The sequence below is a fragment of the Capricornis sumatraensis genome, chromosome 14 (assembly GCF_032405125.1).
Source record: "Capricornis sumatraensis isolate serow.1 chromosome 14, serow.2, whole genome shotgun sequence".
NCBI lineage: Eukaryota > Metazoa > Chordata > Mammalia > Artiodactyla > Bovidae > Capricornis > Capricornis sumatraensis.
Genome location: NC_091082.1, coordinates 59,697,215 through 59,710,848, shown reverse-complemented (window position 1 = coordinate 59,710,848; position 13,634 = coordinate 59,697,215). Strand labels below are relative to the sequence as shown.

General features: G+C 50.7%; 1 protein-coding gene across 3 annotated transcripts in view; it reads left to right on the top strand.

Moving 5' to 3' along the window:
- The window catches only part of KAZN (kazrin, periplakin interacting protein), a 462,055-nt gene extending 455,952 nt beyond the window's left edge, over positions 1–6,103 (top strand). For 2 of the 3 annotated variants that reach the window (XM_068985854.1, XM_068985855.1), the window contains exons 6-8: positions 1,566–1,696; positions 4,462–4,512; positions 5,936–6,103. In XM_068985854.1, the coding sequence (XP_068841955.1) occupies positions 1,566–1,696; positions 4,462–4,512; positions 5,936–6,103 (350 nt within the window). The remainder of the gene's footprint in view (positions 1–1,565; positions 1,697–4,461; positions 4,513–5,935) is intronic. The other variant, XM_068985856.1, reaches the window with a different exon arrangement.
- Positions 6,104–13,634: the final 7,531 nt, after the last annotated feature.

Below are 13,634 nucleotides of genomic sequence, written 5' to 3'. Positions count from 1 at the left end.
GATCACATGAGCATCCTTTGGCGGAGGAGACAGTGAGAGTTTCTTGACTGACAGCTCCAGGTAATCACTGGATGTGTGGGAAAGTCAGAAATAAATGTTAGGGGTGTTTGCTCCGGGCACTGGTGGGGAGAGGGGCTCAGCCTCTGGTCAACATCTAGACCCACCGGCTACCGTACAAACCCCAAACCCCTCTACACATCTGCAGCAAACTTGGCTCCATTTTTTTGTCCCTCCTGTGAGTGGCATTTATGTGACAGGTGCAAATTGGAGACAGGCAGCTGGCTTCTGGAGCCTGTGGTTCCTGCTGTCACCTAGCTAGGAACCCAAGCTTCTGACTCCAAAAGTACCCACCCAACCCTACCCCACCCACTCCTCCATAGGGCGCCTGGCAGCAAGAATCGCCTCTCAGTAATGTAGCCCTCACTGCTGAGGTGCTGCCTGCACACCATAGGCCCTCAGTGTTGTCCAGCAGTGCTTCCTCCATCCAGGGCCAGCGCCTACAGCCAGGAGAGCGATCTGCTGGAGGGACTCTGGTGGGCTTACAGGCATTCAGCTGCTATTAACTGATCACCTACTACATGCCAGGTACCATGAGCTCTGGGGTTGGACATGGATAAGAAACCCAGATGCCCACCCTCATTAAGCTGGCATTGTAGGTGTGTAGACAGAAAACATGTAACTAAATTGACAAAGTATGATTACAGATCTTAGTTCAGGGAGAGAAATCAATGGAAAGCAGGTGCTTTGATAGGAAAAAAAGAGTGGGGAGAGCTGATAATTGGGTGGGGAGAGGTTTCTCTCCGGTCAGGCTGAGACTTGAAGGATGAGAATGTGCCCTATGGGCAGCAGGACCAGGGAAGGCTGAGGCAGGAGGGAAAGAGTGCATGTCGGGCACCATCCGAAAGCTGGTGTGACATGAGCTGAGGCTGGGTGGAGGTGGGCAGGGCTGAATCCCTTCACTTGCGGGAGGACCGCATTTCTAGCCCCTGGTAAAGTGAGACCGGTTGCCTGGCTCTCACTGCAGTGAGGAGTGGAGGCCATCTGGGAGACTGCCATGGTCTGCTAGGCAAGAGACAGTGGTGACCTGGGCTAGGGTAGTGGTGGTGGGGCTAGAGAGAAGTGGCCAGATTTAAAGCTGTATTTGGAGGTGCTGCTGGTGATTGGCTGTGGAGTGAGGGAGTGAGAGAGAAAGAAGAGCCAGTGGTGGCTTCAAGGCTTCTTGCTTGGGAAGCTGGTATTAACCAGCTGTTAGGATTGCACCAGGTCCAGGTAACATCCAGGCAGCGGGAGCATTGTGAAAAGCAATCACCAAGGTGCCTGAAAGCTTTGCTCTTCTCTTCATCCTGGTTAGGAGGGGGCTTATTGGATCCAGGGACTGGAGATTCTTGCCAGCAGCAGCTCTCTGGTGATGCGTGGGACTGTGGAATAGAGGGGCGAAGAGCGGGGCAAGTCTCTTCTATATGTCTCAGTGTTCCCATCTGTATAATGGGTGGAACAACCTGCAAGGCAGTAAAGGCACGGATATCCTCTCCCTCCCCCACTCACCAACTGTCCCTGCTTTCCAGCGGTCAGGGTGAGCCCCTGCCACTCCCGGCAGCCCTCTGTCATCTCCGACGCATCTGCCGCCGAAGGCGACCGGTCGTCCACGCCAAGCGACATCAACTCCCCCCGACACCGGACACACTCCCTCTGCAACGTAAGGCCAGCAGCCGCAGGGCCCAGGCCATGGGCCCCCCTGGAAACCTCAGGGGTGGGGGTGGAGGGGTGGAGACCTACCCGCTGTTTCCTCTCGTCCACCCAGGGAGCATTCTGGCGGAGGCATTTCCTGTTCTGTTCTTTCCTTTTGCAAGAAGAGATGGATGTGGGGAGAGAAAGAAATGAGGCCTGTTGGCTCCTTGTGTCCGGGAGGGCGAGGAAAATCCAGAGGAAGGCGGGCCTGGGTCGGACACAGGGGCTTAGCAGCCTGGGCTTACCTGTGGTGGGCTGTGTCTGGGACCATGGGCGTCTCCTCCCAGACTACCTTCCGAGCTCGGGATCTCACCACCACCACCACTCCCGTTTCCCTGTAGAACCAGCTCTTGGTCCTTTATCCAGGAATCAGCCAGACTTTTTTCTTTTTAATCTCCAGGAGTTTTTGCATGTTTTGCTTCTGGAGAGGCACCCAGTGAATTTGTTCTAAGTTTGTTTGCTTTGCTTACTTAATCACATGCTTTTTGATTGTATACTGGGTCCCAGCTACCAAGAGGTGCAGGTCAGTAGCCATATATATAACTCTTGATGACTGGTGGGGAGACAGGCTTCCCAGGAATGGGGGTGGTGAACAAAGGCAGGTGGGTCAAGTGTCTGAGGACAGGAAGCCTCCACATCAAGGCTCGAACATGAAACACTGGGGTCAGGGTATGGGGACCACTTTTCTTTTTTATTTTTTTATTTTTTGGGGGGAGGGGGGGACTACTTTTCATATTTGGTCCATCATGTGGTTGATAATCCATAGCGGCTCCCCTGCCACGTCCTAAAGACACAGCAGTCAGGTCTTCAAATGCATGGACAAGCTTTCTCAACACAGTTTATGTTGTTCTATTAACCAGTGAGATGGATAATAAAACAGAAATGAGGTGGCTATAGTGGGAGAGGAAGACAGAATAACAGTTACTTGCCAGTGGGGTGATTATCTACCTGGAAAACCTCAAGAGAATAACCTGAACTCATTACACCAATAATAAGTATATATCAGTACTGCTACAATATCAATTGATAAAAATCAGTAACTTTTCTATATTAGTAATCATAATGGAAGCAATTTTTTTTTTTTCCAAATCGACAGTAACAATGAAAAGCACTTAATAGCTAAGACTAAACTTGAAATGAGTTGACTCAGCCTGGTGGTGTGGGGCCAGAGACTGCTGGCCGGGGCCTCTTGAAGTCACATGAGCATGAGAAGGGGCCCTGAACCCCACTCAGGACTGGGATTCTGTTTTCACTGGGGCTTGAAGGAAGCAATCTGTTCTTCTCTTGTTCCCAGAAGAGAATTCTGGTGATAAAGGCTGTCCTGACAGAGCCAAGGCAAGGAAGGTTTGGCCGGTAGAGGGGCCTCTGACATTACTGTCTTTCTGAGGAGTCACTGCTGAGTTATACCTACAGCCAGCACTGCTGTTCATAGTGTGGGCCAGATACCCTGTAGTATCTGAGCACACCTCAAATAAGACCTTCCCAAGGGCCATTATTTTGTCTTCCCAATGGGGCTTTGACAGTCAAAATGCCACTGGGAAATCCACCCTGCAGAAAGTGTTCTTTAAAGGCCTCCTGAATTGCATTTGGCTCAGATCTAGCCTTTTGTGCAACTTGGCCTTGGCACATAACCTGCTGCTACAGAGAGCAGGTCTGGCATGTTTATTCCCAAGCTCACTTTACACAGGGCCCTGGGCAGTGGATGCTTTGATAAGCCAATCTATATGTAGATATTTCAGTGGGCTCCAGCCTCATTCTCTCACCCATAAATTTGGCAAAGATGGCCCTATACAGAACCAACCTACCTTAGCTGCCTGGCAGATAGATAGATTGTTTGCAAACCTTGAGATGGGACTAAAGACTAAACTACTGTTTGTTCCATCCCTGCCCTCCCTCAACCACCTTCATCCCCCATCTCAACAGATGTGCATACAGGTAAGCCAGGAAGAACCTGAAAATAGCTCCAGGTGTAGCTCTGTTCTCAGGCATCTGACCTGGTACCTGCAACAACAGCCTGGCCTGGAATAAGCAACCCCCATCCTTTCATGCTCTGGTCACTTATTTAGAGCAGAGGTGGGGACTCAGCACAGAGAGGCTGGAGAAGATGGATATTCACTCAGGTGACACATGGTTTGTTTCTTGCCTTTTACTAGCAGTTCTGGAAATGAGCACCAGAAGTCACCCTAGTAATGACTCTTGTGATCCCAGTGATCTATGCCCCTACCCCAGGCAGGGCAGATTGATTCTGGGATATGGTGAGGGCTTTTGCACACTCAGAGGAAGGGGCACTAGACCAAGAAGAAACAGATGGTCTTGAATTTGAGTTGTAGCTCTGGTTTTAATTAGCTTTACTATGTTGGACTGTCTGGAACCTCTCTGTTTATCTGTAAATCAGGCTAATGAGCCCTGTCCACCCCTCCACACAATAAGACATTTATTTGTTATTTGTGGGGGAAATATTAATATTACCCTCTGTTGGTCAGAGGTAATAGGGGTCAAGAAACCAGAACAGGCAGATCACTTCAGGGCCTCTGGCCAGGATCCAGGCAGCATCTCCATGAACCTGAGGTGCCATGATTGAGCCATTGGGAAGTGTCTACTTTAAGGGTGGAGGGTGGATTCCCCAGAGGCAGGGCAGTCCCTCAGGGAAAAGCCCATGCTCCACGGGCCACCTCTATTCTCATATGTTGTGTGTCTCCGCTGTTTCATCTTCCTCCTCTCCTTTGGCTACAGGGCGACAGTCCCGGCCCAGTTCAGAAGAACCTGCACAACCCCATTGTACAGGTAGGTGTGCCTTCCCTGGCCACTCAGGCCCTCCTTGCACCCTTCCTTGACCATGACTTCACTTGCTCCCCTGGGCCCTCAGCATTCCCATATCCATACTTGGGCACCCAGGGCAGAGAGAAGTTAGGCCACAACTTCAGTCACACGTGGGTTGGTGCATGAGCTGGGCTCAGCACCTGGATTTGCCCTGTTACATCCTCTTCCAGATCTGTGGACCTACTAAGAGCATCCCACATCCTCCATGCAGCCCTGTCGAGTGTCTTCTGGCAGCCACAAGCTGGTGATGGGGGCCTTGGGCTCTTTGGACCTCTTGCTGCGGGAAACTTTTTAAAATTCATTTTTAACATTTCAGTACACTATCTTAAGAGCGAGGAAGGGGCTGTAGGGAGGAAAACATGGACATGAGGATCAGAGGGGTTCTCTGAGGTCAGCTTTCTCGTCCTGGGGTTCCCACACGCTGGTCGTCTGGACTGCTTGTCTGCACCAGGGTCTGCCAGTGAAGATTTCCCTATTGCAGATTCCTAGGCCCTTCACCCTAGAGATTCTAATCTGCCAGGTTGGGGTGTGGGGAAGGTGGTTGGAATTAAGGTAATTCTGATGTGGTTTGAGGAACCATTACTGTAACCTCCACCTTTTTGACCAATAACACCACCCTGCATCTTTGTATAAAATACTTGACAGTTTGCAAAGCTGCAAACCCATAGTTATCCTGAGAGAAAGATCTCCTTCTCCTCATCATTGTTTTTGTCATTATTAACAATCCCTCCGTCACAAGATGAGAAAACTGGGCTCAGAGAAGTTGGGGGCTCTCCAGGTTTCCCCGGGTAGTGACATAATCAAGATCAGAACCCAACCCTGGCCTCCCAGCTCTACCGAGGCCAGTACTGCTTCTTGTCAGTACTATACTTGTCAGTACAAGTATAGTACTTATGGTCCAGGGTCTTTGCTCTTGGCTGACATGAAGCTTAGGTTTTCTCCTCCCTGGTTGTCCATGTTCTCCTGACACCCCCTTTTCCAGAGGGCTCATCTCATGGGCCCTGTGGCCCGCCGTGGCAGCATGCATGGATGCGCTTCTGCAAGCCCTCTACAAGCACAGGAAGGCTGTGGACAGCACACTGAATTTAAATTACAGTACAAACCCCAACAGCAGCTGTCATGAATGCTTATTATGTGCCAGGCACTGTTCTAAGCGTTTTTTTAATCTTCACTTTAGTGACATCCTCATGACAGTTTTGGATGGGTCCTAGCGTTGTCCTCAAGAGGTTCTGTAACAGGCCCAAGTCCGCTCAGCAAGTGAGGGGCAGACCCTAGCATCTTTACCCACGGATGTCCCCCCACCCCCACCCCTCCCTGTCTTCCGCCCCAGCTCAGCTTTTCTTTGTTCTTCTCCCCGCCTCATCCATCATCTGGCCCGACTCCGCAGTCACTAGAGGATCTTGAAGACCAAAAACGGAAAAAGAAGAAAGAGAAGATGGGATTCGGCTCCATCTCGCGTGTCTTCGCCAGAGGGAAGCAGCGGAAGTCCCTCGACCCCGGCCTCTTTGATGGTACCGCCCCTGATTATTACATAGAGGAGGACGCGGACTGGTGATACCCGCCTCCCTTCGCCTGCTGCCCGGCGGGCGTGTCTGTGCGTGTGGACGTGCGTGCGAGCTGGGGGGGTGGGGTGGGGGTGGGCTGTGCGGCTGGGCGTGCGTGGTGGTGCGTGTGTGCGCGATCTCTCGCACACGTGGGCGCGGGTGTGGCCGAGCCTGCTCGCGTGGGCCCCTCCCCTGCGTCGTCACCTCTGTAATTGATGTACATACTACAACCGTGTGTGAACATGTCAACTCTCTGTTGTCCTCGGAGCGATACAGTTGTGTTGTTAATCTGGGTTTGTTTTTGTTTTTTTTCAATGTTTTTTTTTTTTCCTTCTTTTTGTTCGGTTCGTTGGGGGATTTTTTTGGTCCCTTTCCCTCCCTGCCTCCTTTTTATGAAACTTGAAAACTTGAAGGACTGCTGTGTATTTGTAAATAACAAAACTATTGTGCCCTCTGTGCTTGTAAATGTCCCTCGTCCAAACTGCTACTTCTGGAGCCCGTCTCCCCGAGGATGTGGTCTGTTTTTGATGTCCCCCCCCACCCCACTCTGCCCCCCACTCCCTCCAGTGTGAACGCGTGGGACCAGACCCTTTCTCGGGCACACCCAAGTCACTTTAACCCCAAAAGGCCATCGTCATCAGGGTAAGGTCCACTCTCCACAGAGACTTGCAAGCCTGGCCAGGGGGCCCTGTCCTGGCTCGGCTTGTCAGAGGCCAAACGGGCTCTTTTTAACGGCCTGCCAGTTTTTAAATTGCGTTGCCGTTTCTTTCTTTACGGGGAAAAGAAAATTGTTCCGTTTAATTTATTTGCACAAATGCAGAAGACTTATTCTAGCTAAATTATTACATAAATATTGGAATGTATATTTTTCCACGGGGGTGGGCGGGAGGCGGGTTCTCTGTTGATTTGTCTGTTCTATGATCATGCTGCTGCCAAACTGTGCAAGGTAGAGTTTAGGGTGGCCGGAACCCAGGGACCATTGGATTTCCAAGCTTGCTTTTTTCTGTTGTTCTTCTTCTCTCTCCCCCATTGTCCCACCCCTGCATGGAAAGTGCGCTCCGCCTTTCTCACACCTAGAGCTCTCTCCAGGCCTTTCTATACATATTTATTTATCTGAAAGAGCACTGACCTCAGTGAGCAGAGCGCCTGATGTCGTGGTCACCTTCTCTTGGGTCTGTGTTTTGAGAGAGGCTGAATACAGGGCAAGACAGCTGACTGCATGACCACAGAGTAGGACCCCAGGGACACTCGGCCCAAGTGGGTTCCCCAAGGGTCCTGGAGCAGCCCCCGTTCCTCCCTGCGGCTCTCTCTCTCTCATCCTTGGTTGATTCTGCACATGGGCCAGGCAGGTGTCATGGGGGAGGCACCCGTCTCAAGGGGGAGGGCTGTTGGAGACACGGCGTCCAGCACCTCTGCCCTCCCTATTCTGGCTGGTTCCTCCACCCACACCTCACGGAGCCTCTTGGGATTCCTCAGGCCCTGTCCACCAGCCAGTCACAGCAGCTTGAACCCACTCACCCCAGGAGAGAAGGGCTGGCAGAAACGCCTGCCTATTTGGGGAGCAGTGTTGGTCCTAGTGAGGCTTCACCAGCAAAGGAACTGTGAGCATTGTAACACCAGGTGATGGAGAACATGTGAGCTTCTAACCCAGGGTCTCCCATGGCCTAAAACTAGCCTTTCCTTTTCTTCTGACCTGTGAATTCCCGCTCTGAACCACCTTAACTACTAACAGCTCAATTCACACACCCTCTAAACAGTAGTTGCGCTTTCTGCTAACTGTAACGTTTGCAACTCTTACCAAGAAACAAAGAGATTTTTAAATGCTGAAGCATCTCTTATCAGAAGGGATAGGATATTTTTCCCAAAGTCTCTAAAACAGAAAAGCCCCAGTCGGCTGCTCCCTTTCCTTCTGACCTGATGGGGTTGGAAAAGGTATCTAAAGTAGGCAGGGTACCTACTAAGGATCTCTCTGGGCTCTGTTGGCTGAGCCATTTCACCGAGCCTGGCGGCAAGGGAGAGCAGCTGGAGCGAGAGAGATTTTAGGAAATGCTTTTCTCCCCCCATGAATTTTTTTTTTCTTTTGGTTGATTTTTATTGTTTTGCCCTTTACTTACAAGAAAATATGGTTGCAACCCCTCCTGGTAATAATGATTTAGTAGTTCCTTTTCATTTCAGTTTTTGTAAATTAGGAGATAATTCTAAGAGTTACTAAGGATGATTTATTTAAGAGAACTACGTCAAATAGCGAATGAGTTATGGGTAACATTAGATGAAAATAACCTTTCCCGTGGGAAAGGTTTCTTGAAGGCATGGATGCAAATATAAAATATAAACAAAAAAAATCTAAATAAAGCTTATTTTAAAATATGATCGAATTCTATGTTATTTGATTGCTTCTATCGTACTCCGGGTGGGAGGCAAAGCCCGGCATGACCTGCCCCTTGGAATTTCAGGGCTGGGTCCTGTGGGGGTGATGGGAGGGGCCGAGGAAAGCTGGCTGGATTCTGGGCCCATGGAGGGGCTGAGGCTGGGGTGGCCTCCCAGAAACATCTCATCTTTGCCACCCTGACTGTAATTTGGAGGAGCCATCAGCATCCAGGGCTGCCCGTGGTCCTAAAGCACCACCTCCAAGCCTGGCACCCTGACCCTGCATTCTCCAGCCCAGTGGCCCCAGTCAGCTTTCATCTGCTTCCTTCTCCCCCCAGCGCTCCTTCAAAAGACCCAGAGCGGGGCCCTGTGAGTTTGGGGCACATTACTTCCTGCAGACCTCAGTGGGCCTCTGCATTGTCCTGACTTCCTGCCTTCCCTGGGAACTGAGAGGAGCTTGAGAGAGAAATTAAAGGAGCCACAGGGCTTCCCTAATGAAGCCAGAGTGGGCTGGGCTTTTCTGAGCCTCCATGAGACCGCCCCCAGATGCAAAACCCAGTCCTCCCACAATGAAAACTCTGCAGTATAGCCTGAGAAGAGGCCACCTGGATACCCCAATCCACAATTGCAGCTATGCCTTCAGCCTCTGCCTCCCAACTTAAAAACAAATCCTCTCCAACAGTAAGACTGGAAGACTAGCCTTTTAAAACCCCCTTGTGTTTCTACTAGAAGAAAGCTCAAAGTACCATAAATGTATAGACCATGCCGAGAAGTTACAGAGTGCAAGACTGCCAGGAACTGAGGGGCATGTGCCCCAGTAGCTGTCAACCTGGCTGCACATCAGAATCACCTGCAGAGCTTTCAAAACAAAAAATGACCAATGCCAGGTGCTATATTGCTGAATCAGTGTGGTAAAACCTCCTCTGATACAGCCAGGGTTAAGAACCACTGGGCTTATCTGAGGAGCGCAAATGGCCCAAACACACGTGCCACAGCTCCTCTCTCCCTGGTCTCAAAACAGACATCACTGAACAATTAAAGAGCCCTTCCCACCCAGCCCAAATGACCTCTCATGTCTTCACTTTACAAAGCGTCCTACAGCCACTGCCAATCAGTCAGCATTGGCATTCAAAGAGAAAGCCAATTTGCCTCTCAAAACTAACCCAACCCCCTACACTGAACAGATGAGGGAAAACTTGGCCCAGAAAGGAGCGATTTGGCTAAGATCCTTGCCATCGGTGTTGCAATACCATGGCCTTCTCAAGGGCCCAGCCACACCTGATTCAAATCCACATAGCTCTACTCAAAAGCCACACTCCCCTCCTTTGTTAATCAGACCTTGCCCCAAAAGGTCCAACTTCAAACGTCACTGTATTAGAAGTTGGAGTAGGGCTGTCCCGTCTGCAGGATCCGTGGACAGCTGCACAGGTTGTGCACTGCATTACCGCGTGGATGGTACGCAGTATGCAGCCTGCTCAGCCTCCTCAGCGGCCCTGCTGCGTGCTCTCCCACCCATGCTGGCAGGCTCCAACAGGCGCAACCTAATAGTAGTGATAACAGTAATAACATCTAACATTTGTTGGGCACTTACCATGGGCCAAGCTCCATGCTCCACGCTTGACATGTATTAACTCAGTTAACCCTCCAAACGCTCCATTGGCAATGGGAAAACAGGCAAAGTACATCATCTGGGATCAAGGAGCCAGGAAACAGAACTGGGCTTCCAACCTAGCAAGGCTGTAGTGCCCTGAACGACTCCTCTGAGTGGGCAGTGAGGGGCTGGGACCAAGCTCGGTGGGTGCCTCCAGTCCCTCTGCTGGGTCTGGTTTGAACTTGACTCCACCCCTACTTTCACCCACCAGTAGCCTCTGGCACAGCCTACCACTTTCCTGGCTTTTGTGACAGAGTCTATTTCTGTTCGTCTTTTTCTGCCAGGCCCAGAAAACGCACTTGTAGAGAGGGACTGGAGGAGAGGCCAGGACAGAAACGCACTGTGGTTCAGCACAAGCTCTCCATCTCAGGCAGGGCATGGCCTCCATCTGCCGTGCTATGAAACCCCTCTCTGTACCAGAGCTGCCGCTTCCTGGTGGGGACGAGGCGGTGGGGCGGACAGGAGGTCCCCTCCTGGCTACAGGAAGGCCCGGGGGTCCCAGAAGCCTCTCCCGACACCTGTGCGCAAGGTTATTGGGCAGCTGCTATGTGCATCACTCAACCTGGGCTCCTGGGGAATCCAGGTGTAGTGGGACTGCAAGAGATGGCATCATCGGGCCTGTGACTATATGAATTTAAAAGTATCAACGGGCCCTCTCACCAAAAACTTGCATTTCCTCCCAAACACCCTACCTCCTCACTCATCTGCTCTGAACAAATGACTCAAGCTTTTTCAACTCAAACCCCATCAGGGGGCGCAGAACCTGCTATGTCCCCTGACTTCCCACCTGTGCCTAAGGAAAAAGAACCTGGTGCTAATGAAGAATCAAGTGGGAATATGTATGATTAACTTTATAAGAGGATGCTGATGTGCTCAGTCATGGCTGACTTTTTGCAACCCCATGAACTATAGCCCTCCAGGCTGGAATTTTCCAGGCAAGAATACTGGAGTGGTTTCCACTTCCTTCTCCTATTATAAGAGAATAGGTTCATAATTTTATAATATAAAAGAATGCCCTATAAGCTTAAAAATAACTTAGGGGTTTGATCTTGACCCAAATGTTAGAAGTTGTTGAAATATCGAAGTCATAGCACATCACCAGGGAAGTGTCACTGTATAGAGAGTTTGAGGGGATATATCCTGATGCCAGCTGGTGTATGGAGAACCCATACCTGAGCCACAACTGTGTGGTGCCTTAAAGCCCAGTTACCAAAAAATACGCAGATATGAACCCCTGCACTCTACCTCCCCAACAAACTGAATCCACAAGAAAATTATCCCAAGAGGATTAATCTCTTTAGAAGCAAGATTAGCAGCAACTGAAAACCTTGACCTTTCCTTCTTGAAAATGGCAGGACTCCTAGTCCCTAGCATGTCCCAAGGGGGAGCCTTTGACATTGTCAGAGCATCAGTCATGCTTCTGCATCAGAGTCCCTGGAAAACGCTGGCTGACTGCTTGCTTGCATTTCTGAGTTTCAGGCTCTGGAAATCTTTGACTGTTTTCTTAATAGGTTACCAGGCACTAGCAGTTAATTGCACCTAAACAAGAGAATCTAAGATTGCCTGTCTCGCTTCATCTGGAGGACCCTTGCAGGCCACCGGTGGGGCTGGGTCAGGCCAGGCCAGGCCTGGGTAATCAACTGCTCTAGCTCTGGACCAGCATCTGATTTCAAGCTAGGCGATTAACCTGTGAGCCTCGGTGTTCTCACCTGTGAAGTTTGTTTAACAACCCTTTCCTCCTTGTGGGCTCAGAAATGCCAGCTGATTGTGTTCTGGAGCCTCGAAAGCACTGGCCTCATGGCCTGTGTTCCCCAGGATTTGAATAGATTTAAGTTCAACCAGAGATAGGAAGGGCTTCCCTCGTAGCTCAGATGGTAAAGAATCTGCCTGCAATGCAGGAGACTTAGGTTCGATCCCTGGGTCAGGAAGATCCTCTGGAGAAGGAAATGGCAACCTACTCCAGTATTCTTGCCTGGAGAATCCCATGGACACAGGAGCCTGGAGGGCTACAGTTCAGTGGGTCACAGAGTTGGACATGAGTGAAGCAACTGAGCACGCACGCACGCAAGGGTACCCCGGACTTCCCTGCCTACCCTCCTCCCCATCAGAGAGATATACAGGGGCCTCTCTGCTCAACCCTGGCAGAACTGGGAAGTGGGAGCCACTCTTGGGCCCCCCAACTTCTGAAAGCCTGCAAATTGAGGACTGGAGATCCTCCCAGAAGGCCAGGCACATTCCCCTGGATGAACCACAGCGAGACTACATTGAACAATGCCACTCCCAGCTCACAGTGCTTTACAGTTTACAAAGCCGTCTCACAGGCAGTTTAGGATCAAGGATAAGATGTAGATTCTGGGCAAACTCTCTGGGTGCAAACCTCAGTCCTGACATTTGCTACCTAGTGACCACAGGCAAGTTCCTTAACCAGGCTGTGCCTCAGTTTCTTCACCTGTACATAGGAACAGTAAGATATTGTCAGAGCGGCTGCAAATGAGTTACTATGTATAAAAGGCTTAGCCCAGGTAGCGATAAATGTTAGCCATAATGATGATGTTAATGGTGACAAGGACAACCTCATTCTGGCCTCTCACCAGCCCTGTGACAGGCAGAACAGGCCCCTCTGTACACAAGCCAAAGCTTGGCCCAGGTTAGTTCAGCAACTCACCCCACCCACTAGGGCCCGCCCAGGTAGAGGGCTCGAGGGAACAGGAATCTGAGAGCCGAAAGGGCTCTTGATGGCCTCTCTCCTGCTCCCTTCACATCACAGCCAAGCACAGCATCAGTGGCTGAGCCAGTTCTGGAACCCGAGGCTGCTGACTCCCAGGCCAGGGCCCCGAGCTGGTGCAGACCACAAGATTCAGCTGGAGAAAAAAAATATCCCTGGGTCAATAAGTTTTAGAGACAATGAAATGGCAACCCACTCCAGTATTCTTGCCTGGAAAATTCCCTGGACAGAGGAGCCTAGAAGGGTATAGTCCATGGGGTTGCAAAGGTGAGACACGACTGAGCAAAGAAGCACAAAGTATATTCAACATGAACACTAGCTTTTCAAGGCTCTAGCAAGTGAAGAAAAATAGTTCACTGCTTTCCACGTCGTGTTTCCCAAACTTAACTGAGCACAGAACGTCTTTCAACCTGGTTCCGTGGAGCACTCTGTGGGGCTGTCGGGATGGGTGGCTCCACAGCCCCCTTTATCCTGTGCTTGGAGATACTGAGTCAGTGGTCCTTTGCACCTGCTAAGTCGCTCAGTCGTGTCTGACTCTTTGCCACCCCGTAGACTGTAGCCTACCAGGATCCTCCATCCCTGGGATTTTCCAGGCAAGAGTACTGGAGTGGGTTGCCATTTCCTTCTCCAGTGGTCCTTTGGTGACCTCTAAACAGGCTTCCCAGTTAGCACAGTGGTAAAGAATCCGCCTGCCAGTGCAGGAGACACAGGTTAGATCCCTGGGTTGGGAAGATCCCCTGGAGGAGGAAATGGCAACCCACTCCAGTATTCTTGCCTGGGAAATCCTAAGGACAGAGGA